Below are 25,989 nucleotides of genomic sequence, written 5' to 3'. Positions count from 1 at the left end.
AAAGAGTTTTTATTTAGAAATGAGGCATTTAGTGCAATGCTCAGCCTGCCAGTGTAGCTGAACATTGTAGGCAATGTGCAATCCTACGAAAACAGGAAGATACCTACATACCTATGTGTACAAATTTAGCAACACATGTTGAAAAGTGCTTCTGCTAGGCAGACAGGCCTGGCACCTGTATGTCTAGCTCTTAGCTGTAGGAAAACATTGCAGAAGGCGTGTGGGGGAAAAGGAAATAATAGGGCAGCAATAAATGCTGGTGCACTCAACAACTAATTTTAGGAGAGGGCTAGTCTGAAGAGGTGATGGAGGACGGTGGCCTGCTCCTCTATCATATCTCTATGTACTCCTCTACCGAGTCACACTTTGGGAAAAGAAGTTCAAGAAATTGTTATAAATCTGAAGATCTTTACAGCCATTGGCCAAAGGGCCCTTAAGAACATGACAAAAAAACCCTACATTTCAGTGGAGCTTCACCATTGTGGCACTTTGCACAGGTGTTGGCATTATTCATTATTAGGCACATATGATCCTTTATATTATATTCCAAAATGTATATTTATTGTTCAAGCAGGCTAAGACATAATCTTGCTGTGAGTGCAAAAAAGTAACTAAATACATTTGGTAATTCACAATGGTGGCTTTTACACACACACATGTGTCACGGGACGCGGGTGGCGCTGTGGCTTAAACCACAGAGCCTAGGGCTTGTGAATCAGAAGGTCGGCGGTTCGAATTCCCACGACGGGGTGAGCTCCCATTGCTCGGTCCCAGCTCCTGCCAACCTAGCAGTTCGAAAGCACGTCAAAGTGCAAGTAGATAAATAGGTACCACTCCGGCGGGAAGGTAAACGGCATTTCCGTGCGCTGCTCCTGTTCGCCATAAGCAGCTTAGTCATGCTGGCCACATGACCCGGAAGCTGTACGCTGGCTCCCTCGGCCAATAAAGCAAGATGAGCACTGCAACCCCAAAGTCAGTCACAACTGCACCTAATGGTCAGGGGTCCCTTTACCTTTATGCCATGGCTTCACATAATAAAAACAACAACCATAATAATTTTATTATTTATACCCTGCCCATCTGGCTGGGTTTTATTTAGGCATTGTTGGAAAACTGCAAATTACATGATCTGAACTAGTGGTGGACAAGCCATGGTGACCCACTTTGACCTGAAACTGGGCTCAGCAAAACAAGCTATTTTCCAAAAAAATAAATAAGTTGGAAAACAGCTCAGTTTATTCTGAATCAATTGCAAATCTGAACTGAATCCTGGCATGCTGCCCCATCTTGATCCAATAAAGTGGCCCAGAGGACAATCCCAGATGTCTGTTCTGGCAACCATAATGGAAGAACACGTTTCATACTTACTTTCTCAGAACTGCAATTTCATTCTCAATGCTGCTTTCCTTCCCTTTCAGGGCTTTCTTTGGGATGCACTTGACTGCAAATAGTTTTCCAGTAGTCCTGTTTTCAGCCAAAACTACTTCAGAGAATGCACCACTGAAAAATAAAATAAAATATGCATTTCAGATTTGTTTTCTCTTGGGAGGTACTATATTGCAATGGAAATAAATGGCAATTACTATTTAAAAAACAACAACTTTCATACCCTTTTTTCTTTATGCCTTTTTCCTTTTCTTTAAATGGATGGGACCAAATACAGTGGTACCTCTGGTTATGTACTTAATTTGTTCCGGAGATCCGTTCTTAACCTGAAACTGCTCTTAACCTGAGACACCGCTTTAGATAATGGGGCTTCCCGCTGCTGTCACGCCACCGCCACCACACTACTCATCCTGAAGCAAAGTTCTTAACCCGAGGTAATATTTCTGGGTTAGCGGAGTCTGTAACCTGAAGCGTCTGTAACCTGAGGTACCACTGTACAAAGGCTCTCAAAGCAGTGCAGCAATATGAGTTTTCATGTTGCACCAGTGCAGTACACACCTGAGATGTTTCACTGGTCTCCCATACAAGGCATTGTATGAATCTGTTGTGACTGCAAATGGAATATGGCTGGGGACGAATGTGGCTGTGCAACTCTGCCTACAGGATCAAGGGCCCTTCATGCAATACTGCAAAACCTCAAGATCAGGAGACCCCCTGCCCAAAGGAGACCACAGGACACCACTCAGGAAAAGAATACGGACAAACTTAGACCACTACCAATTCGAGTACAATAGCCTTAGCTTCTAACTGTAGTTTTCACTTCCCTCAGAAGTGATGCTTAAGTTTTCGTTTATGAAGAACAAAATCAAAAAAGGTTAAGCACATTTTAGCTCCATTCACCAGGTTCCTGCCTCACCTACAGTAGAGGCAGCCATTCTACCAGGCTATAGCAGAGGGCAAGGTGGGAGTGCAGAGCCTTGACTGCAGGTGACAGGCCAGGAAGCTTTGGCTCCTCCTCTCCTTGAACTCTTTCCATTCCAGCTGGTTATTACAGGAGTCTATCAAGAAGAGGCTGTGTGGATCAGACCAAGGAGCGTTCTGTTCCCACAGCGACCAGGCAATATCCACAGGAAGCCAACATGCAGAGCATGAGAGCAGTAACAGTCTTCTGCTCATGAGAGCCAACAACTGATATTCAGAGGGAATATTAATCAAAGTGACCAGCAGCATGGAAAGCCTTGTAGTCTATCCCTTCCTCTCTCTCAATCCCTTATGTATCATACATCTATAACAGTCTGATTATTTGAAAGCTGCTCTAGGAGCATTTTCGAGCTACAGAGCGAGGGTAAAATAAATATATCTATCAGGGAGCCTTAACAGTGTATACAGAAGTCCAAATGAACTCAATGTGAGCCAGGATGAAACTACATAACATAGTGGTTGATGCATGGAAGGTGGAGGGAGGGGGGAGATGGCAAACACTTTATGCATCTGCTGCAACCATCCCCCCCCCCAGGCCCCTTTTCTCCCCATTGGACTCAAAACCAGAAATAAGCCCACATGGTCTAGATAAAATTTCATTCATTCATTCATTCATACCCCACCCATCTGGCTGGGTTTCCCAATATGGATTGGAGAGTGGAAAGCAGTGGGGAAGGAAGGCTTCAGCCCCCACCACACTGGTCCTGCTGTTCCACTTGAAATTATCCTCTCCCAACACTTTGCTGCATGTGCAGTTTTACCCCTGTTCCATTTTTACTTGGAAATTCAGTGGGCCTTACTCACAAATAAGTGTTCCTAAATTGCAGCCATGAAGCAGAACCCAAACATGACATTCTGCAGCAAATTTACAGTATATTACATTTGGTGCAGTATGTCATTCAGAAGTGTATTCTAGAACCTCACATATTCCCATTTTCTTCTGATTAACACTTAGGTGCAGAAGCAGAGCGTGAGAGAGACAGTTAGCACACCTTTACATGGGAATTTATTCAAGTCTTGTTCAGCACTACAGCACATTTACAATGCTAGTGAACACTGCCAAACCACCTTATATAAGGCATATCACTGTCTGGGACTTTTTGGCACTCCTGGACTAAGCCTGTTGTCCTGGCTCAGGCCCAGCCTTATATACCAGCATCAGTGATTTGAACCACATACGAAGTAAAGAAATGTCTGTCTTTTCACTTAACAACAGTTTCTCTTACTCTTACATGACTCCTATCAGAGTCCATGACTCTCAGGTGCACAATTCAACCTGCAGTTGCACAAACTGATTAAAATCATTGCCATTAATACATTATTATTACCATTAATTGCCATTAATTGCCGTATTTTTTGCTCTATAAGACGCACCAGACCATAAGATGCACCTAATTTTGGGAAGAGGAAAACAAGAAAAAAAAATATTCTGAATCCCAGAAGCCAGGACAGCAAGAGGGATCACAGCTCAGCGATCCCGTTTGCTGTCCTGGCTTATGGCATAGCCGCACGCAGCCTGTCCCGGGCAGGGGGAGCCTTCATCCCCCTGCCCGGGAGAGGCTGCGCGCAGCTAAGGCTCCCCCTCCCCCGTGCGCGCACGGCTAAGGAGAGGCTGCGTGCAGCTAGGGCAGCCCTTCTCCCTCCTCGGGGAAAAGCCCCCAAGAACCACACACATGTTCCACACGGCTCTTTAAAGGGAGCGCTGAGCAGAGCCTCCCGCCTGCATTTGCTCCATAAGACGCACACAGATTTCCCCTTACTTTTTAGGAGGGGAAAAGTGTGTCTTATAGAGCAAAAAATATGGTAGTTATTTGTGTGAAAGTGATATATTGCACTGAAGCCTTTTTTTAACTAAAAAAACCCCACACCAACTTAATGTTTTTTCTCTATCTCGTTATTTAGCAAACAACTTTTTTACACCCTTTTCTTAAAACCTATTTGTGTGTGTGACAGTTTCTAAGGGATTTTCCTTTCTTGACAGAGCTTCCCCCTTCTGAGTTAGCAGAGTTAGTGACACAATCAAAGGTTGCACTTTCACAATTGCTTCCTTGGAAGTGTTGGCTTGAATGAATCACCCAGTGAGCGAGTGCCTGACTGAATCAAAGAAGAAAATAAGAAGAGTGGTGATTAAGTAAATAACTCTTCCCTTCACACCAGCAGGAACTGTAGTTCAGATTATTTGTTTCTAGTATCAGGAATACGTCACAACACATCACATACATTATAACTGCATATCAGTAAGATTGTACAATTAAATAGCCAGCAACATTTTCCACCTTTTCTGTCAGTCAAGGATGTTTCTTCAGAAGTAAGCTAAGTTCAGTGGGACAAAGTCTCTAGCAAGGGGGCTTAGGACTGCAACCTATACACAGTTTGACTTAGCAAAAAGTCCTACTGAGTTCAGTGAGATTTCTGATTAAGTGTGCATAGGTGTGATGGCCTGGGAATCAGATTCAGAGGCTGAACCTGAGGAATCCCAGCCTGCACAGGAGTCCCTGCCTCCAGGACCAGCTGAGCCAGGGCTGGGGCCTGAGCCTGAAGGGTCCTCACCTGTGCCCTGCAAGCTGTGATAAGCTCCTCCCACAGCTAATCACCTGCCTCAACAGAAACCCTGCCCCCTCTGACCTTTGCATGGGGAGAGCAGCTAATCAGCTAAGTTAAACATGGGGGCATTGGCAAGCACACCGATAGATTGTGATAGACTATAAAGCAGACTTAATTTATTCCTCCATCATATAATCCCTTCAGATTTCCCAGGAAGCTTCCTCAGTCAGGATTTGTTCATCTTTTCTAGATATATTCCAACTGTTTCCACCCACTCACTGCCCAAGCAACTTGGATATGTTCATTAGCTAGTAGTCAACAGCCAACGTCTTGAAATGCCAGGTATACAAAATCCTGGAAATGGAACCTTATTATTTGGCACTCCACAAATAAGAGACCCTCGCTGCCCACTCACTGTCTGGCCAGAGGGGTGCATGCTCTAGTTATCTCCTGCTTGGACTACTGCAATGCTCTCTATGTGGGGCTACCTTTGAAGGTGACCCGGAAACTACAACTAATCCAGAATGCGACAGGGTTATTCCACGTCATTTCAACGAGGTCATGCCACACTCCATCTCGAATGTTGATGAAATTTGGTGCACACCCTTCCCTTACGGTTGAAAGAAATCCCCTTAAATTTCCCCCCTCTATCTCAAACGGTTTTAATTTTATAGACTTCAAAATTCCGTTAAAACTCCATTGTCTGTCCCTCTTGAGACCCTCGGGACAAGATACCCTTGTGTACATGTTATTTATTTTCTCCACTACCAATGATCAGATCTCTTACAAATTTTACACAGAGCTCAATAAAATGATGAGGATTTCAGAAAAAAATACACCAGCACTCAAAATATTTTATAAATGCCTAATTTTTTTAATAAATGCACTTGTAGCCTAGTTTTTTGGGAGGAAAAACTAGGTTTAGAAAACCTGAATTTACAGCATGTGGGCATGATGTAACCAAAAATTTTTGATGTTGAAAATTATTGCAAAGACATGCTCTTTCTCAACAAAGAATGAAATTTATGGGTTTTTATTTCTTGTAACGAAAATTTTATGTGTTTTGAACATCATGGGGGAGAAATGGCTACAGGGTAGCCATTTTGTACAACTTTCCTACAATCCTTAGGTGTAATAGAAAAAATTAATGAAACAAAGTTGTTCATCTTAAAAATTAAAATAATATTGGTTATTATAGAGGTTTTTCCAAAAGTGCAGACTTGTTTTAATTTTGGGATATTTGAATTTGAAGTTATGAAAATTGGCTATTGAGCATAATAAAAAAAAGAATTTACATTCAGTAGAACATTAAATGCTGACATGTAAGGAAAAAAGACCTAGCAAAAAAAATATTCAAAAAAATTAAAAATTGAGTATTATATACAAATATGAGTACATCAAATTAGGCTTAAATTATTTAAAAAAATTACTCATTTCAGAAATATTAAAAATATTATACATTTTAAAATGTTTTCTCAGATTGCAGTTCAGAGAAGTCTTGCTAGTTGTGTATGCTATTATTCAGTGTGTGGATGAATCATGGACAGCTGAAGTTGGGTGGTGCAATGCAGGTGAGTCATGCAGGCCACTGGCGTTGATGGAAGAAAAAATGAAAAACTTACAGGTGATACTGATACTTACACCTCACCTTTGCATATCAACCCTTAAAACACTGGACAGGCATTCTTTTTGCAAGTTCAGGCAGCCTCGCAGTTGCCCTCCATTCTAGGAAGCTGCGATGGTTCTGGGATTCCCTCACACCTGCCTGTCAGCTGTTGTCCAGAATCAATGAGGGAATTCCAGTGCACCCTTGCTCTCTCAGAATGTCATCACTGCCTACATATTGAAAGACTGAGCGCACCAATGCTGCACACTCACACAGAGCCTTGTAGCTGTGGTGGGCATGGAGGGGAGGGTGCAAAAGAGGGGGCGGCTTTTGGGAACCAGTGGCTTGAGCATAGACACACACAGCTCCCTCCTCATGTGCTTGGATAATGCTTATTAGGCTACATAAAGATCAGTATTCAGAGAATGAGGTTGTGAATATTTCAGAAGCCACAGTGTCATCAGAAACCACACAAAGCTGCTTTGTGATGAGTCAAACCACAAGTGCCTCTAGCCGGACAGTCATACCTCCGTGAATGTCCGCCTCCTCGATTGTCCATTTCGACGGACGTCCACAGCATACCCGGAAGTACCAGAACGGGTTACTTCTGGGTTTGCCGCCTCACGCATGGGCAGAAGCGCAAAACCGCTCCACGCGCACACGCAGAGTGACACTCTATCGAGCGTCTTTTTTGTCGAGCGTCCCAGGCTCTGAAATGGATCCCGGATGCTCGATGAGATACCACTGTATAGCCCACTCCTCATGGCTGCAGCTGTCCAAGTCTCTGGCAGCCCTGCAACCAAGATCTTTTCGAACTGGAAGCGCTAGGAACACACAGACAGCATGCGCCTTCCCACTAACTTCCAAACCCATTGTTAAGATTCCCTGATTTTGATTTTTAATCCCCTCTGCAATACATTCTCTTGACAGCAATAACATGTAAGAGTACCAAACCAGAGGCTGTTTACATATATTTAGTAGTAATTTATTTTTAAATGTACAACTAACTCCTTTTGTAGCTGTCTTACCAGTTACAGTATCATATTAGTGTTGTGCTTGTTTTTGTCACAGGCAGTCAGAAATTTCAGGCCCTAAATTAGTTTGTGACTTTACCTTGTCTCCTGTGATTTGAAAATATGTTCCAGAACACTAATTAAAGCTGGAGTTTGTGTTAAAAATAGATGTCTGTGGACACAATCCTACATGGGAGGCCTGCCTTAGTTCCACTGAAATCAAATGAAGACAAGCGCTTCACGGAGAGCCTTTCTCTCAATTGTGCTCTTAAGGGCAGTACAGTACAGTGGTGCCCCGCAAGACGAACGCCTCGCAAGACGAAAAACCCGCTAGACGAAAGGGTTTTCCGTTTTTCGATGCGCTTCGCAAGACGAATTTCCCTATGGGCTTCCTTGGCAAGACGAAAGCCCATAGGGAAATCTCCAGGACAGCGGGGAAGCGCAGCGCGTCTTCCCCACTGTCCTCGGACCTCCTCCGAAGGCTGGCGGTGGGGCGGAGAGACCTCCTCCCGCCGCCAGCCTTCAGAAGGCTGCTCCGAAGGCTGGCGGTGGGGCGGAGACACCTCCTCCCGCCGCCAGCCTTCGGAAGGCTGCTCCGAAGGCTGGCGGTGGGGCGGAGAGACCTTCTCCCTGCGCCAGCCTTCGGATGGCTGTCCTGAAGACTTGCGGTGGGAGGAGGGTTTTCCTTCCCACCGCCAACATTCAGAATGCTGTTCTGAATGTTGGCGGTGGGGAGGAAAAACCCTCCTCCCACCGCAAGCCCCAGGAACAGAGGAGAAGCGCTGCGCGCCTTCCCCTCTGTTCCCGTACCTGTCCTGAAGGCTTGCGGTGGGGAGAAAAGCCCTTCTCCGCACCGCCAGCCTGGCAAGCGGTCTCCATAGGAACGCATTAATTGATTTTCAATGCATTCCTATGGGAAACCGTGCTTCGCAAGACGAAAAACTCACAAGAAGAAAAAACTTGCGGAACGAATTAATTTCGTCTTGCGAGGCACCACCGTACTGAGATAGCTTGCTGGGCAAAACTGGTGCAAGTGTTGTGTGCAATCGAGGGAAATGAGTTCTCACCCTTTCAGTGCCACAAAGTAGAAGTAGAGCTGCACGGGTGTGACATCAGACAAGTGTTATCCCACTAAGCAACCCTGCACTTGAGGAGAGCCATCGACAGCATTCACACCTCAACCTCCAGCTGTCAAAGTCGCCCCCTCACTGTCTGCCACTGCTCCTTCTGGGCATCATCCAGAAATCATATGCATCACTGATGCTGAGTCAGCACTGATAAAACCTCTCATTTTAGCAGGATTAATATGTACCTCCTGAAAGGTGAAGCAGGTGAAACATTCCCATCAGGAAAAACCGTCAACTGCTGATTTCTGCACCCATTTACAGACACAGGATAAATTCCTGGTATATCTCTTGTTCTTATGATCAGGGAAGAGAAAATGGAAAGCTGCCTGGAACCATCTCACTTGACCCCAAAGTGCAATCCATGCATCTGCACATGACAGTGCCAACCATCAGTTTGGCAATGCAAGTACATCACTGGGGAAGCAATGCTGGGTTTTCTTCCCCACAAAACAGCCTTTCACATACACAGATTTTAAGCAAGACCTGTTTCAACAATCGCCACTTCCTCTCTCGCCTCTGTATTGGCAACTGAGGACCACCTAGAATCATAGAATTATAGAGTTGGAAGAGACCACAAGGGCCATCGAGTCCAACCCCCTGCCAAGCAGGAAACACCATCAGAGCACTCCTGACATATGGTTGTCAAGCCTCTGCTTAAAGACCTCCAAAGAAGGAGACTCCACCATACTCCTTGGCAGCAAATTCCACTGTCAAACAGCTCTTACTGTCAGGAAGTTCTTCCTAATGTTTAGGTGGAATCTTCTTTCTTGTAGTTTGGATCCATTGCTCCGTGTCCGCTTCTCTGGAGCAGCAGAAAACAACCTTTCTCCCTCCTCTATGTGACATCCTTTTATATATTTGAACATGGCTATCATATCACCCCTTAACCTCCTCTTCTCCAGGCTAAACATGCCCAGCTCCCTTAGCCGTTCCTCATAAGGCATCGTTTCCAGGCCTTTGACCATTTTGGTTGCCCTCCTCTGGACACGTTCCAGTTTGTCAGTGTCCTTCTTGAACTGTGGTGCCCAGAACTGGACACAGTACTCCAGGTGAGGTCTGACCAGAGCAGAATACAGTGGCACTATTACTTCCCTTGATCTAGATGCTATACTCCTATTGATGCAGCCCAGAATTGCATTGGCTTTTTTAGCTGCCGCGTCACACTGTTGGCTCATGTCAAGTTTGTGGTCAACCAAGACTCCTAGATCCTTTTCACATGTACTGCTCTCAAGCCAGGTGTCACCCATCTTGTATTTGTGCCTCTCATTTTTTTTTTGCCCAAGTGCAATACTTTACATTTCTCCCTGTTAAAATTCATCTTGTTTGTTTTGGCCCAGTTCTCTAATCTGTCAAGGTCGTTTTGAAGTGTGATCCTGTCCTCTGGGGTGTTAGCCACCCCTCCCAGTTTGGTGTCATCTGCAAATTTGATCAGGATGCCCTTGAGTCCATCATCCAAGTCATTGATAAAGATGTTGAATAAGACCGGGCCCAAGACAGAACCCTGTGGCACCCCACTAGTCACTCTTCTCCAGGATGAAGAGAAACCATTGATGAGCACCCTTTGGGTTCGGTCAGTCAGCCAGTTACAAATCCACTGAGTGGTAGCATAGTCAAGACCGCATTTTACCAGCTTCTTTACAAGAATATCATGGGGCACCTTGTCAAATGCCTTGCTGAAATCAAGGTAGGCTACATCCACTGCATTCCCTTCATCTACCAGGCTTGTAATTCTGTCAAAAAACGAGATCAGGTTCGTCTGACATGACTTATTTTTCAGAAATCCATGCTGACTATTGGTGATCACAGCATTCCTTTCTAGGTGTTCACAGACTGTTTGCTTAATGATCTGCTCCAGAATCTTCCCTGGTATTGATGTCAGACTGACTGGGCGGTAATTATTTCGGTCCTCTCTTTTCCCCTTTTTGAAAATAGGGACAACATTTGCCCTCCTCCAGCCTGCCGGGACTTCGCCTGTTCTCCAGGAATTCTCAAAGATGACTGCCAGTGGTTCTGAAATCACATCTGCCAGTTCTTTTAATACTCTTGGATGCAGTACATCTGGCCCTGGTGACTTGAATACATCTAAACTAGCCAAGTATTCTTGTACTATCTCCTTAGTTATTCTGGGCTGTGTTTCCTCTGCTGAATCATTTGCTCCAAATTCTTCAGGTCGGGCATTGTTTTCTTTATCGGAGAAGACTGAGGCAAAGAAGGCATTGAGGAGTTCAGCCCTTTCTGTGTCCCCTGTTTGCATTTCACCATCTTCTCCTCTGAGTGACCCCACTGTTTCTTTCTTCTTCCTTTTGCTTCCTTTTCCATTTTGCTTCCTTTTCCTTTTGCTTCCTTTTCCATTTTTTGTACACATCCTTTTTTAATCTTAACTCAGTTAAAAGTTCTTTAGATAGCCACCCTGGCTTCTTTAGGCACCTTCCATGTTTCTGTCTCATTGGTATTGCCTGAAGTTGTGCTTTTACTATCTCCCTCTTAACAAACTCCCAGCCATCATGAACTCCCTTTCCTTTTAGTATTACTGTCCATGGGATCTCACCCAGCACTTCCCTAAGTTTTATGAAGCCGGCTTTCTTAAAGTCAAGAAATTGAGTCCTAGTATGCTTGGCTGCTCCTTTCCGCTGTATAGTAAACTTCAGAAGAGCATGATCACTCGCGCCTAATGATCCTTCCACTTCTACCCCACTAACCAGGTCATCAACATTGGTTAGGACCAGATCTAAAATGGCTGTTCCTCTTGTTGCTTCTCCCACTTTCTGGACAATGAAGTTGTCTGCAAGGCCAGTGAGGAATCTGTTTGACCTTATGCTCTTGGCTGAGTTTGACATCCAACAAATATCCGGGTAATTGAAGTCCCCCATTACTACTATCTCCCTTCCTTTTGCATGCTTGGCCATCTGTTCCAGGAAGGCATCATCTATGACCTCCGTTTGGCTTGGGGATCTATAGTAAACTCCCACAATGAGGTCACTGTTATTCTTCTCTCCCTTAATTTTGACCCAAATGCTCTCACTTTGGCTTTGAGGTTCTAAATCTTGGATCTCTTCACAGGTATACACATCCCTGACATATAACGCCACTCTTCCTCCTTTCTTGTCTGGTCTGTTTCTCTGAAATAGATTGTATCCCTCCATTATTACATTCCAATCGTGGGACTTATCCCATCAGGTTTCAGTGATCCTATTATGTCATATTTAGTTTGCTGTACCAAGAGCTCAAGCTCATCTTGTTTATTTCCCATGCTTTGCGCATTAGTGTAAGGGCACCTGGTGCCCTTCAACCTAGACATTGGGACAATGTCATAGCTTCCGCCTAGCCATGTATTCTAGAGCTCAAAATGGTTTAACCTGATCTATGTTGGGCTGCTGTAGTGATTTTTGCAATAAAGCCTTTAATAATAATTGAGCTGAAAGTCTCAGTACAAGTGGGAGCCAAGACACAAGAAGTGATTTTGCTGCTTCCCTGTGGCTGCAATGAGAGGAAGGTTGTCATGCACTTGACAGACCGCAATACATCTCGGCTAATAATTTTATTATTTATACCCTACCCATCAGGCTGCGTTTCCCCGGCCACTCTGGATGGCTTCCAGTACATATAAAAACATAGTAGTCAGGCATTAAACACTACCCGAAGGGCTCCCTTCAGGTGTCTTCTAAAAGTAGTTCTTTTTCTCCTTTCATGCATTATTCTGCCTTTTTACTTTTCCTCTTGCTCTTAACAAACTCTCTTAAAACTGCCTGCTGGACTGCCCACAAGAGATGCCACAATGAAGCAGTGTGTTCCATTATTTCTTGCAATATTGCACTTCCCTGGTGGTTGGGATGCAATCACAAGATGGCGACAATGTTTTGGGTCAGCCCTGAACCTATGGAGCTTTTAAAATATCTTCTGATTCATTTGAAATGAATGCTTAAGGGAAAGGGAATGCCAAGCCTGATACTTGTAAGAGGTGTCAACTGGCCAGCAGCTTTACTCTTTCCCAGAGCTCCCTTCCAAGTAAGTACATCAACTAGAGCACACCTGCTTTCTGGCAATTCTGTGCAATCATGCAAAGCAGATTATATACTTTAAAATATTCTGCTTTTTTTGACCTCTGATTCAGGCAAGTGAAAGAAAGGTCAGCAATCTGGTAAGACACCAAAGGAAAGCGAGCAATTTTAGAAGGAAATTAACAGACCAATGTATATTTACTCAGAGTACGCATTCCCATGGCACATAATATTAAATTATTGTTGCTTAATAAGTGTGTACGTGGGACATAGGTGGTGCTGTGGTCTAAACCACTGAGCCTCTTGGGCTTGCTGATCAGAAGGTCGGCAGTTTGAATCCCTGCGACGGGGTGAGCTCCTGTTGTTCGGACCCTGCTCCTGCCAACCTAGCAGTTCTAAAGCTCATGAAAGTGCAAGTAGATAAATAGGTACTGTTCCGGCAGGCAGGTAAACGGCGCTTCCGTGCGCTGCTCTGGTTCACCATAAGCGGTTTAGTCATGCTGGCCACATGACCCGGAAGCTGTACGCCGGCTCCCTCGGCCAATAAAGCGAGATGAGCGCCGCAACCCCAGAGTCGTCTTTGACTGGACCTAATGGTCAGGGGTCCCTTTACCTTTATTAAGTGTGTACACACAGCAATGCTATGCAAGTTTCCTCCGAAGAAAAATCCTGTCACTCCTAGTAGGTGTGTGTATCGGGCTGTTGCAGTAAATTAAGCAAATATGTTAAAATGGGTCATCCAAGCCACACATTGCATCCAGTTTTGCCCCCAACTGATAGGCGAGCCATAAATTTAATAAATAAACCTTCTCCCAACCCAAAGTTTCTCTTTGTCTAAAGAAGAAGTTCTGAATACTTAATCGTGCTGCATGTTTGAGAGGCTAGGATCCTGTTCTCTCTCTCTCTCTCTCTCTCTCTCTCTCTCTCTCACACACACACACACACACACACACACCTTCAAATAGTAACCCCAGTAGTCAGGCAAATTCTCCTAATTAAAGGCTGTATGACTGCATAACCCAAGGAAAATATACAGAACTGCTGTGTCTCATTAACTACTTGAGAGGTACAATTTTTATTTTATTTTTGAAACACTCGTCTTCTTCGCATGGTCAGAGAATGCTAATTGGCTTGTTCACATTCCGTTTAAGACCTATCCAACTGGGTGCAATTATTTGTCTTAAATATTTGTACTCAAAATGTTCATTTATTTTTTGTATCCCCCACCCACTCATAATCACAACTTCTTGTTAAAACAAAAATTACCAAACGAAGAAAAAATTAACCACCACAGAACACAATGTCCTCCATATCCCCTAATTTAAAGGCCCTGCCTTTCAGGCTTTTGATGATAATAGCAATAACAATAACAATTTATTATTATTATTTTCCCATTTTCCTGGGTGTGCATTGCTCTGTCTCTTCCTAGCTATCCAAAGGCTCCACCCCAGAACCAATCTCCACTCCCAAAGAGGTAGCAACCATGTGACATTATATAACCAGGCTGCTCCACAGGAATAAAAGCTTAAATCTGGCATAATGGGGACCTGCCAAAGCTAGATGGCTTTCAGGCAAAATTTCTACGATCTCTGCTGCAGGTACCCAACTGTGCCCCCAACTCCGTACTTCTGTTAGAAGCTGGTGAATGCCCAATTTCAACTAAAGCATGGTGGGCTGCCCTAAAACATTGGCTCAGGATTTCAGTGTTTGATCTAGGGAAGGGTTTGTACCAGCACCTGACCAATGAGGAATTCGTCAGCAAATGGCAGAAAACCATGGCTAAAAAAGCCACCTCTATTGGTCTGTCACTCATCCTTCTGCAGTGTTGGATGGCAGGTTGAGAGGAGTTCCCTACCAAGACAGACTTTGCTCGTGTGCTCAAGACATCGATTCCATAAAACATATTTTGAATATGAGCAAGCCAGGGCTGAACTGATACTACCCTTGCTGGTACCTTTCCCAGGAAAATCAGAGGCTCACTATGTCAGATTCCTATTGGAAGACCGGACAAACGCTAGAACACTAGCAGTGGCAAAGTTTTTATCGGTGGTTGCAAGAACCAATGATCCCTATATTCTGAACAAAATGCTTGTTTAACCTGGAGGTAGGCTGTATGAATTGTGTATTGCTTTGTAACGATTTGTTGGGTCTCTGGACCGTAATAAAGATTGATGATGATGAGGCTTAAATCCTTCAATTTTTAAAGTAATTTTTTTTGGCTGGCTGAGGGTGTCATGGAGCCCAGGGGTCCTATATTCGGGACCCTATCAAGCTTCCCCCTTTCAGCAGACAACTGTTTGCCATCTGCCCTGGTCACGCTATGGCTAAATGAAGGCTTGGGATGGCATTCGAGGCTGAAGCCCTGCAGACCTGAGCCTGGAGTGCAGGTCTGGACTGCATCCTTTTGCTTAGCCGAAGTAGGTTCACCAGGCCTTTCAGGAAACCTATTAGCTATGACACTTTAGGAAATGTTTCCACTGAGGAAAGAAAGCAGCACTGGTAGAAACTTTGATAGTAACTACGGTTTAATTTTATCTCATGTGCAATTTCAGTGTTCCCAAAACAGGAATATGGGTCTCCTAGGAGATCCATGTGACATACACAAACTATTTCAAGAAAGGAAGCCTTCTATGAATGCTTCTCATTTGCTTGTTTTATGCATACTGCAAATGCAGAACAGTAATAGCAACGCCTGTCACGCTTCTCCTTGTTTCCAATTAGATTGTGAGCAGCATTCTGAAATAGAATACAATTTTGTGTTCATGTGGCTGAGGCTGTAATCTGATACCCCATTATCTGGGAGTAAGGCCCATTTAACTCAATGGATATTTCTTCTAAGCAGATATGCATAGGATTACACTGTAAAACTACGAAGGCCCAACCGGGGGGGGGGGGGGGGAGATGTCCTAGGTCACCAGCTCCCTAACCCAGAACTGCTTTCATTTCTGGCAGAACTACATACTGTTGAACGCCACCCCATTCTCCAAGCGGTGCGACATTCCAGGGATCCCAGGCACTTGCCCAGGGTTCACGTTTCCTCAGAATGAGGAACAGTGGAGACTGCTGAATCTTTAGGCTTTAGGTTTATTTATGCATATATACAACCTGAGCCTAGAACGGAGGGGTTCCCAGTATTCACACCCCAAGAGGGTCTTGGTTCTCCCAGAGCCACAGCCTGGGATTCCAGCAAATCCAGGCATGGCTCTGACTCCTGGCTTCCCAGCCTGCAGGCTTGCTTCTACCTTCTAGTTCACTTAACTCAACTCCCAACTCTGCCCTTTCTCCTCCTAACTCTGTTGTTTCTGTTCTTGTTTTTATTATGTATTTTGTGTTTTTACCTTGCATTTTTATGCTGGGAACTGCCTTCAGATCTACAGATAAAGGGTGGTATAAAAATTACTAAATAAAAATGAAAAACAGCCAGTGAATAAAGGGAGGGAGGCCCACCCATTTGCTGTCTGGCACAGACCCACTTCCTTTGTTACCTTCCTTACTTTACCAGAAAGCTAGCCTGGCTGTTCCAGGAACTGAATGCATGCTGGATCCAGGAGTTAGAAGGAGGCATAGGAATTACAGCCTACCCATCTGAGCCCCCAAAGTGATAACAATACGTTGCTTTTTTCCGCTCCCACCCTGTACGGTAGAGGTGGCGAACACGGTGCCACCCAGACGTTGTTGAACGACAACTTCCATCATCCCTGACCACTGGCCAAGCTGGCTGGGGCTGGTGGGAGTTGGGAATCCAACATCATCTGCTGCAAGTTGATATGCCTATGCCTTCCACCATAGGCTGTTTAAATAAAGACTTTAGTAATGGACAATTATGGAAATGCCTGTTGTCATCATCAAATAGCAAGCTAAGCAAGCCAGGGTCTCAGTTCACTTGGTACAACTAACAGTGTATGTACAACAATATCTCACCAACTAAGTCACTGCTTAGACATAGTAAAAAGCCAGAGAGAAAATGTTAGCACTTTCCATACCACCCGGAATGTACTTATTTTCTGGACAAATAAGGAGGCTTAAACGGCCATCATTAGCATTCCAGTTTTTATTTTCAACAAGTTCTACGCTCATCTGAGAAGCAGGGAAGGAAGGCGAGAGAAGCCAGTATCAGCAGCATCTCTTTCTATCCTCAAGGGCTTAAAATTGGATTCAATATGGTTCACATTAGATGCATTGAGGGGCAGGGGGTTCTTTTTCTAAGATGAAAATGAGATCACTGCGGTATAAGAAGATGAAAGACCAAATGGTTTTGTTTAGATTGTTTCTGAGTTACATAGTTAAACAGAGTTGAAAGAGCTTCTGATATTCCAGTTTGATTCTCACTAGTGATAAAAAGCTACATAAGGATGTACGAAAGCAGACTAGACCAAAATGAAACAACCCTGCAGAAAAAGCAATAGGGTTACTTAGATAGTTGGGGGGGGGGGGATAGTTGGTCTTATCATTCCATTCCACCTCCTTTAGCCAGGCGCATTTAGTGTAACTTCTGCAAATGTTGTGGCCATGCCACTAGGTTAAGTAATATGGGATAAGAAAAGAAAAGAAAAGAAAAGAAAAGTACCTCTGAGCATGTACAGAAGGCATTTCCTCAATATTGCACGACTATAGCTTGTGACCACATGCTTAGAATGAAGGAGTAGAACTACTCCTTCCTGTGCCATTCCTTCTGGGAGTTAAGTCTACTATGGGTTTATTTAATATTTAAAACTTTATACTAGTACACTTTCTGGCAACTACAAAGATTTTGCATATTCCCGTAAGTCACACAAATACACACTGCTCTTTTAAATCTGATAAATGCCTAGCCTTAGCAATACACACAGGAAAATAATTTCTCTTAAATTCCATTGTTTGCTGTCTTCTTTGAAATTTGAGGCATGGAGCATGCTTATTAATCTGATCATTGTCAATAGACTGTAGCGGGTAGGTCACAAGATTTGCTGGAAGATCAGCATTTAAAATCCCTGCTTAGCCACAAAGCCTACTGAATGGCCTATCAGTCACTACTTGACCCTAGAGCTGTTGTGAATATAAAATATATGTACACAAGTTCCTTTCAGGAAGGGTGGGATCAAATGTGACAACCAAGTAAATGGCACCATCAGAGTCCCCTGTGCAATTTTGTAAACATGACACTACTTGTATTGGGTGCCTTCCAGATATTGCTGGACTACAACTCCCATCACCCCTGACAACTGGCCATGCTGGCAGGTGCTGGTGGGAGTTGGAGGTCAACCACATCTGGACAGCACCATGTTGGCTACCTTTACACTTTTAATACAAGGCACAATTTCCCCAGTCACACAGACCCAGGAAATGAGTATCTGCTCATATCACTCTCTTCTACTGGTCAAGTGCTGATGGGAAGGTCGGCAGTTCGAATCCCCGCCATGGGGTGAGCTCCCATTGCTCTGTCCCAGCTCCTGCCTACCTAGCAGTTCAAAAGCACAGCAGCACAAGGAGATAAATAGGTACCATTGTGGCGGGAAGGTAAACAGTGTTTCTGTGCGCTCTGGTTTCCATCACGGTGTCCCGCTGTGCCAGAAGTGGTTTAGTCATGCTGGCCACATGACCCGGATAGCTGTCTGTGGACAAACACTGGCTCCCTCAGCCTGAAAAGTGGCCTGATTTTTAACTGTCTGTACTCTTTGTACGTAATTTCCCCTCTGACCTCACTGCTTACAATCTCCCACCCCAGGCATGTATCTACTCGCAACCAAAGATAACACTTTATGAATCCAATGAAGAGAACAATCCTCCACAAAAGCTTATGCCATAACAAATGTGTTCATTGTTAAGGTGCCATAAGATTGTTTGACCAACATAAACCATCCCTCTGGATATGGTTACAAGATGACCATTCTAGTAGCTGTTCTGCCATATTCAGTCTATCACATTCTAGCAAATTAACATAGAATGACAGTTAACATCACAATTTTTATCTGTATTTGTCATTGTGAGGGTCGAAAGGGTTGAGGTCTCTGTTTCTCTACCTGAGTGAGGCCTGGATTCCTAGAAGCTCCTTCTATGTTTAATTGAATGCTACCAGCACAAGCAAGAGAGAGCTCACATATTATACAACTCGCACAAGAGTTGCAATTATCAGTTTACATGTGAAACTATTAGTGACGTTAACACATGTTGCCAACATGGATTGTCACTTGTAACACGGGGCACTTTCATGGGAACCAAGCCGAAAAATGAAAATAATATGTTGGCTATCACCCACTGAGTGTGATTCATCCATATCTGATTAATATGATAGAGTTTTTCTTACACTACTTGTTCAATCTGAACATCGACCATAACATCCTTCTGGACCGTCTTGAGGGGCTGGGAGCTGGAGGCACTGTCATACAGTGGTTCCGCTCCTTTCTCCTGGGCCGTGTTCAGAAAGTGGTGGTGGGGGATGAGTGTTCAGACCCCTGGGCTCCCACTTGTGGGGTGCCTCAGGGTTCTGTCCTCTCCCCCATGCTTTTCAACATTTACATGCAGCCACTGGGAGAGATCATCAGGAGGTTTGGGCTGGGTGTTCATCAGTATGCGGATGATACCCAGCTCTACCTCTCTTTTAAAGCAGAACCAGTGAAGGCGGTGAAGGTCCTGTGTGAGTGTCTGGAGGCGGATGGAGGATGGATGGCAGCTAACAGATTGAGGTTGAATCCTGACAAGACAGAAGTACTGTTTTGGGGGGACAGGAGGCGGGCAGGTGTGGAGGATTCCCTGGTCCTGAATGGGGTAACTGTGGCCCTGAAGGACCAGGTGCGCAGCCTGGGAGTCATTTTGGACTCACAGCTGTCCATGGAGGCACAGGTCAAATCTGTGTCCAGGGCAGCTGTTTACCAGCTCCATCTGGTACGTAGGCTGAGACCCTATCTGCCTGCAGACTGTCTCGCCAGAGTGGTGCATGCTCTGGTTATCTCCCGCTTGGACTCCTGCCATGCGCTCTACATGGGGCTACCTTTGAAGGTGACCCGGAAACTACAACTAATCCAGAACGCGGCAGCTAGACTGGTGACTGGGAGCGGCCGCTGAGACCACATAACACCGGTCTTGAAAGACCTACATTGGCTCCCAGTACGTTTCCGAGCACAACTCAAAGTGTTGGTGCTGACCTTTAAAGCCCTAAACGGCCTCGGTCCAGTATACCTGAAGGAGCGTCTCCACCCCCATCATTCTGCCCGGACGCTGAGGTCCAGCGCCGAGGGCCTTCTGGCAGTTCCCTCATTGCGAGAAGCAAAGCTACAGGGAACCAGGCAGAGGGCCTTCTCGGTAGTGGCGCCCGCCCTGTGGAACGCCCTTCCAGCAGATGTCAAAGCGATAAACAACTACCTGACATTCAGAAGACATCTTAAGGCAGCCCTGTTCAGGGAAGTTTTTAACGTGTGATATTTTACTGTATTTTTGGTTTTTATGGAAGCCGCCCAGAGTGGCTGGGGAGGCCCAGCCAGATGGGCGGGGTATAAATAATAAATTATTATTATTATTATTATTATTATTATTATTATTATTATTATCATCAAGATATGATACAAAATATTTTTTTAAAAAAAATACTGTAAGGGAAGAGATTCTCTTTAATGCAAGCTAAATATTTCTCATTATGATGGGTTCAGTCAGGGACAGGTGAGGAAGGGAGACCCTCGCCATGCTAGGCTGCTGGGGCTGTCAGAAGGGAAGTGGCCAAATCTCCACTTTCTGGGATGAGAGAAGCTTTGCTTCCATGTCAAATGTGAAGGTGTGTCTTTCCATTGCCTTTAGTAGCAGCACAGCTGTCAGACCCCTCCCCCCAACAAATGAGGAGACATACCCTCTGTATGACAAACCTAGACAGCATCTTAAAAAGCAGAGACATCACCTTGCCAACAAAGGTCTGTAAAGTTAAAGCTATGGTTTTCCCAGTAGTGATGTATGGAAGTGAGAGCTGGACCATAAAGAAGGCTGATCGCCAAAGAATTGATGCTTTTGAATTCTGGTGCTGGAGGAGACTCTTGAGAGTCCCATGGACTGCAAGAAGATCAAACCTCTCCATTCTTAAGGTAATCAGCCCTGAGTGCTCACTGGAAGGACAGATCGTGAAGCTGAGGCTCTAGTACTTTGGCCACCTCATGAGAAGAGAAGACTCCCTGGAAAAGACCCTGATGTTGGGAAAGATGGAGGGCACAAGGAGAAGGAGACGACAGAGGACGAGATGGTGGGACAGTGTTCTCGAAGCTACTAATATGAGTTTGACAAAACTGCGGGAGGCAGTGGAAGATAGAAGTGCCTGGCGTGCTCTGGTCCAGAAGGTCACAAGAGGCGGACATGACTAAATGACTAAACAACAACAACAACCCTCTGTATCTGTTTTACACAGCCCTGGTCCCAGGCCCCGATTAAAGCAACTGAAAGCCATGGGCTGGGAGACCTTGGGAGGCCCAAACTTAGTAGCATCTGATCATGAGAAGCAAAACCTCATTCTCTTCTTTATCTGTTCAATGAAAGTAGAACACTGCTTATTTTTCATTTGATTCTGAGTAGCTTTAAGGCCTCCATGGACTTTACTAAACAATAAGTACACACTTGTGTAAGTGTTATACAGTCATAGACTCCTACGTCCGGTGTTTAACGTTACTAAGCAACTGGACCTAGATAGTAAAATCTGTTTTTTATTTTATTTTTTGCAAGAGGCCGAGGCCCCTCTAGATTATGAGCCCCTGCAGCCCATATGTAAGTTTGGCACTGCCTGGTCTTCCATCTTAGAGACTTACCTGTTATGCTATGCTATTGCAGCCAATCAGCTGATGTGCGGCAACTTCAACCCTGTTTTCTGCGGGAATTGGATGAATGACCAAATTCCCCATGGCCAAAGGGGTTGTGCAGACAATCCACCCTGCCCTCTGACTGCCCTACACCTGATGTTGCATATGATGGTTTGGGGAAACCTGCATTTTGGGCCAAATTGGGACCTGTACCAGGCCAGATCTGTCACATTGGCCAGGTTCTTTGTCTGTAAGAGCATAAGAGCTGGTGGATCAGTCTCATGACTCATCTAGTTCAGCATCCCGTTCTTACAGTGGCCAACTAGATGTCCATAGGAAGTTCACAAGAAGCACAAAAGCACTATTCCCCCTTGTGATTCCCCCTTGGTATTCAGGGCTTACTGCCTCCAACAGAGGACAGACCATAATAGCCCTTGCAGTCTTATCCATTTTAAAGCCATCCAGTTTGGTGGACATCACTACTTCTTATGGGAGCAAATTCCATAACCACGTGAAGAAGTACTTCCCTTTGTCTGTCTTGATTCTTCCAACATTCAGTTTTGTTAGATGTCCCCAAGTTCTAATGTTATGAGGGAAGGAGAACGACTTTTCTCTATCCAATTTCTAAACACCAGGCATCATTTTATGCGCCTCTTGTCTCCTCTTGCTTGTCTTTTTTGCACCCATCTGGCTGTTGAACTGCAGCCAGAGATCTCCTTTATGCAGGAACAACATTTTTGAGCTATGGTGTCCAGCAAGATTCTTTTCCCCCTGGAGGAAACAACCTTAATTATTCCAGGGAAATATTTTATTGTCTTATGTTTGGCACTACATCACTAATTAAGTCAGGCTTTCAAAAACCACATTTTTTGCAACAACTGTGATTGCTTATTCCCCAGGTATGTTAGGAATTGAACTTCTAGGCTATGATATGAAGGTACCATATATTTATTTACAGGTACTTTGCTATGAAATGCCAAGAGACTACGCATAAAGTAAAATAAAAAAGTAATCTCAGTTCTTCTATCTTGGCAATCTCTTCTGTGCTTTGCCTCTAACTGATCTGAAACATTGAAGCTCATGACAGGATATGGCAAACAGAACCAGGAAAGGAAAATAGGATCATTTGTTTTCCTCTATAAAATGCTGTTACGGGAAATGTTTTGTGTAAAAGGCAGTATATTAATAAAACATCTCAAGGGATTTCTGACATGCATGCAGCCATCCATTTAGGACTTTGAATTTATCCCCACAAATTTCTCTTCTCTTTGAAAAGATCACGGTTTTGTGTTCTTTGTCAAATAAAGGCTGATATAAAACTCTAAAAGCATATTCTTATGAATACCTAAATGCAGCACATAGTGCATCACATCCATTATGAAGTGTGCGTCCATCTATATTTCCACCAAAATACAGGAAGGGTAGAGGCCAAACCTCTCCTAGTTGCCACTTACATCTATATTTTAAAAGCCATAATCCACACAGTTTTGCCAGTTCACAACTGATGTGATCCACGTATATTTTGTAGTCAGGAATTGTACACAGGAATAACTGAGTACAAAACATATTGTAAAAAGCAGTCAGTATTCACAGCACGGATAGAAGTCCCTTAAAACTTAGCCCTACGTAAGTGTGTACAGAACTGCACTGTTAGCCATTTCTAATATAGTGCAGCATCAAACTAACTTTTTCAAACCTCATACAACCAGTATTGCTCTTTGCCATTAAAACTACTCATGTGCACTGCTTTGTCTGTTTAATTCTAAACATTTTTGTTCATTTTCGTATCTATGTCTCCCAAATCCACTTTGCTCAGATAGATGATGATGCTTTTCCGTGTCACATAGATAAAGGCACAATCAAAGTATTAGCTTTTTAACTGAGTATAAAATGTGATCTGGATACCTGGCAGCACTCACTGGACCAATTTATCAGAAACTAATTAAATATTGTTGGGAGGACAGGAATTGTCAGGACTTGGTCCAAGTCGAAGTTCAACTCAAGGGCAGAGAAGTCCACTTAGGAGGACATAAAGCAGCAACCATAACATATACCCAGGTCTCAGCCACTTTCAGGATCAGTGCGATATCCCTGGATCAATGACAGCATCCGTAACAGATAGTCATCCAGCCTCTGCTTAAAATACCTCCAGTGAAGGAGAGACCATCACCTCCAGAGGCAGTCTGTCCCACTATCTGACAGCAATCAGTCAGAGGAGTTTCGTTTAGCCAGAATCCCTGCCAATTCCACCCTCCTGCCTGATGGAGAACTCCAGGTCCTTGCAAAGAAAAATGTGGCCACCCTTATATTAGCAGATACAATGTGATGCAGCATATCTAGCCCCCTCGGGCTTTCATAAGGAGTCAGCTTTATGCAGCTGTACAGAACTACCATGAATTCTGCTAGATATCCTGATATCACATGTGAAAAGCTAATGTGTTAAAAGTTCTTCTTCCTCCACTGAAATTAATGGAGCTTCACTTGTGATAAGACAAAGGCCTTGCATATGTACATGACAACACAAACAATGTATTATTGGATTGGAGTGATCACATATAATTTAAGATTTAGGCTTTGTCTAGATTGTCATCTCAAACCCAAAACCTAATTTCCACCAAATATCTTTATGACTGTAGTGTCACCATGACAAACCATGTTAAGTCAAGCTGTGACACAGTATAGAGTGCTTACCCAACAACTGAACAGAGAAGATATTCAGTTCTATCACTTTTTTGCACACCTAGATCACAAAGGAATGCTAGCTGTGCAAGACTTTTCTCCCTGCTGGCTTAGCCATGCATCTCTAGAACCCAGAACTAACATGTTTCTTTGAATATAGTTTTTTCATAACCTTATGATCTCTGCTTTCTGGACTGTATATTTTCAGATTCAGGTAGGTAGCCATGTTGGTCTGACACAGTCGAAATACACAAAAAAAAATTTCCAGTAGCACCTTAGAGACCACCTGAGTTTGTTCTGGGTATAAGCTTTTGTGTGCATGTACACTTCTTCAGATATGCACACGAAAGCTTATACCCAGAACAAACTTAGGTGGTCTCTAAGGTGCTACTGGACAATTTAAAAAAAAATTGTATATTTTCAGTCAGCCCAGTAATACTATGAAAGCTTTCTCTAAGCTTTCCCAATACATTGTGTTTCTACAAAGGCATATGCAAGCACTTCAATTTCTGTGTTCATCAAGTACAGAAAACTAATGGTAATTTGCTAATCAACTCTATAATGAGTTTAGATCTGGCCTGGGAGCACTTGTAGCTAAAAGTAGTCTATAAATTTAACAATGAAATACAAATAGGAAACAATAAAGTATGTTCAGGATAGTGACAGGTGTGCTATAAATCTAAACAAATACAAGAGACCCAGAACTTACGCGGGGGTCAGATTCCAGGGATCGCACCTAAAGTCAAACCTGCAAATGGTCAAAACACATTGGGTTCAATGCCAGGCGCCAAGGTTTCCCCCCCCCCCGGACCCTGCCCCGCCTTTCTGCCCCATTTCTATTTTTTGGCCAAGCACATAAATTTGAATGCGCACAAGTTAAATGTGTGTAAGTTGCACATCCGCTGTACTAATAAGAAAAAGAATCTGAGCAAAAAAAGAACATTATTTTCACTCTGGGGATAGTTTCCACACAAACTTAAATGAAAATCAAAATGCCTGTCACTTGCATGTATGAGTGAGCTGAAGTAATGATGATGATGATGATGATGATGATGGTGATATGGGTCAAACACCACAGAGAGAAGTTCAAATCACCTCAGTCACAAAGCTTTTCAGTTCAGAGCATTCACACATTCTGAGTTATACAGTGCTAAGTAATTCAATGGTCTTCATGGATGTGAACCATTTCTCTACGTTACTTTAATGCACTTTACATGTGTCGGCAACTTTTATTATATGTGCCAACCCACTCATTCTGTGTAAAACTATTTTCAAAGAATAATAGAATTGTGGAGTTGGAAGGGACCCTGACATGAAATCTTATTTTTCTTCCATGGACAGCTGTTTCATAATTTAAACATTCACTTTTCATAACCTGCCATGCAATTCTCCATTTTTAACCATGACAGAAGAAATATCACCATTCTTCTCCACTCCACAGAATGCAATGTGTCTGAAATGCTCATTTTATTGTAAAATTGTGCAGGGAGAGAAGTTGGCCGTTTGCACTCCAAGGGCAACGTTCACCAAATATTATGGCTACACAACCTCCATGTGTCGTTCAGACCTTTTGAGAGCTGCAATTTCCAAACTATTTCAGAATTACTCTTATTCTTATTTCTCAGTTAAAACTGGAAATGTGGGAGGTAGGGTATTATCAGTTTAAGTTGTATATTTTTAATCAGTTTATCACTTAGTGTCACCCTGGAATAAAATGAATCTGTTGCTACAAAGTGGAGAAGGCTAAAGGGTTATATACCTCATCATCTCCTTACCAGTCACTAATTAATTTTTATTTATTTATTTGTATTCAACAGCAGAATTCATCACTTCTCAGCAGCCATAAAATGACCTGGATGTCACACCTGCCCATTTACTAATGAAAATGGTGGTTTCTTGTTCTGTTCC

General features: G+C 43.7%; 1 protein-coding gene across 2 annotated transcripts in view; it reads right to left on the bottom strand.

Annotated features, from left to right (window-relative positions):
* CAMK1D (calcium/calmodulin dependent protein kinase ID) overlaps positions 1–25,989 on the bottom strand; it is a 254,006-nt gene that overhangs the window by 130,380 nt on the left and 97,637 nt on the right. For both annotated transcript variants that reach the window (XM_083575316.1, XM_083575315.1), the window contains exon 2: positions 1,369–1,500. In XM_083575316.1, the coding sequence (XP_083431442.1) occupies positions 1,369–1,500 (132 nt within the window). The remainder of the gene's footprint in view (positions 1–1,368; positions 1,501–25,989) is intronic.

The sequence above is a fragment of the Podarcis filfolensis genome, assembly GCF_964270895.1.
Source record: "Podarcis filfolensis genome assembly, chromosome: 10".
NCBI classification, from domain to species: domain Eukaryota; kingdom Metazoa; phylum Chordata; class Lepidosauria; order Squamata; family Lacertidae; genus Podarcis; species Podarcis filfolensis.
Note: the sequence above shows the minus strand (reverse complement) of the source record. Positions and strands in the feature narration are given on the sequence as shown.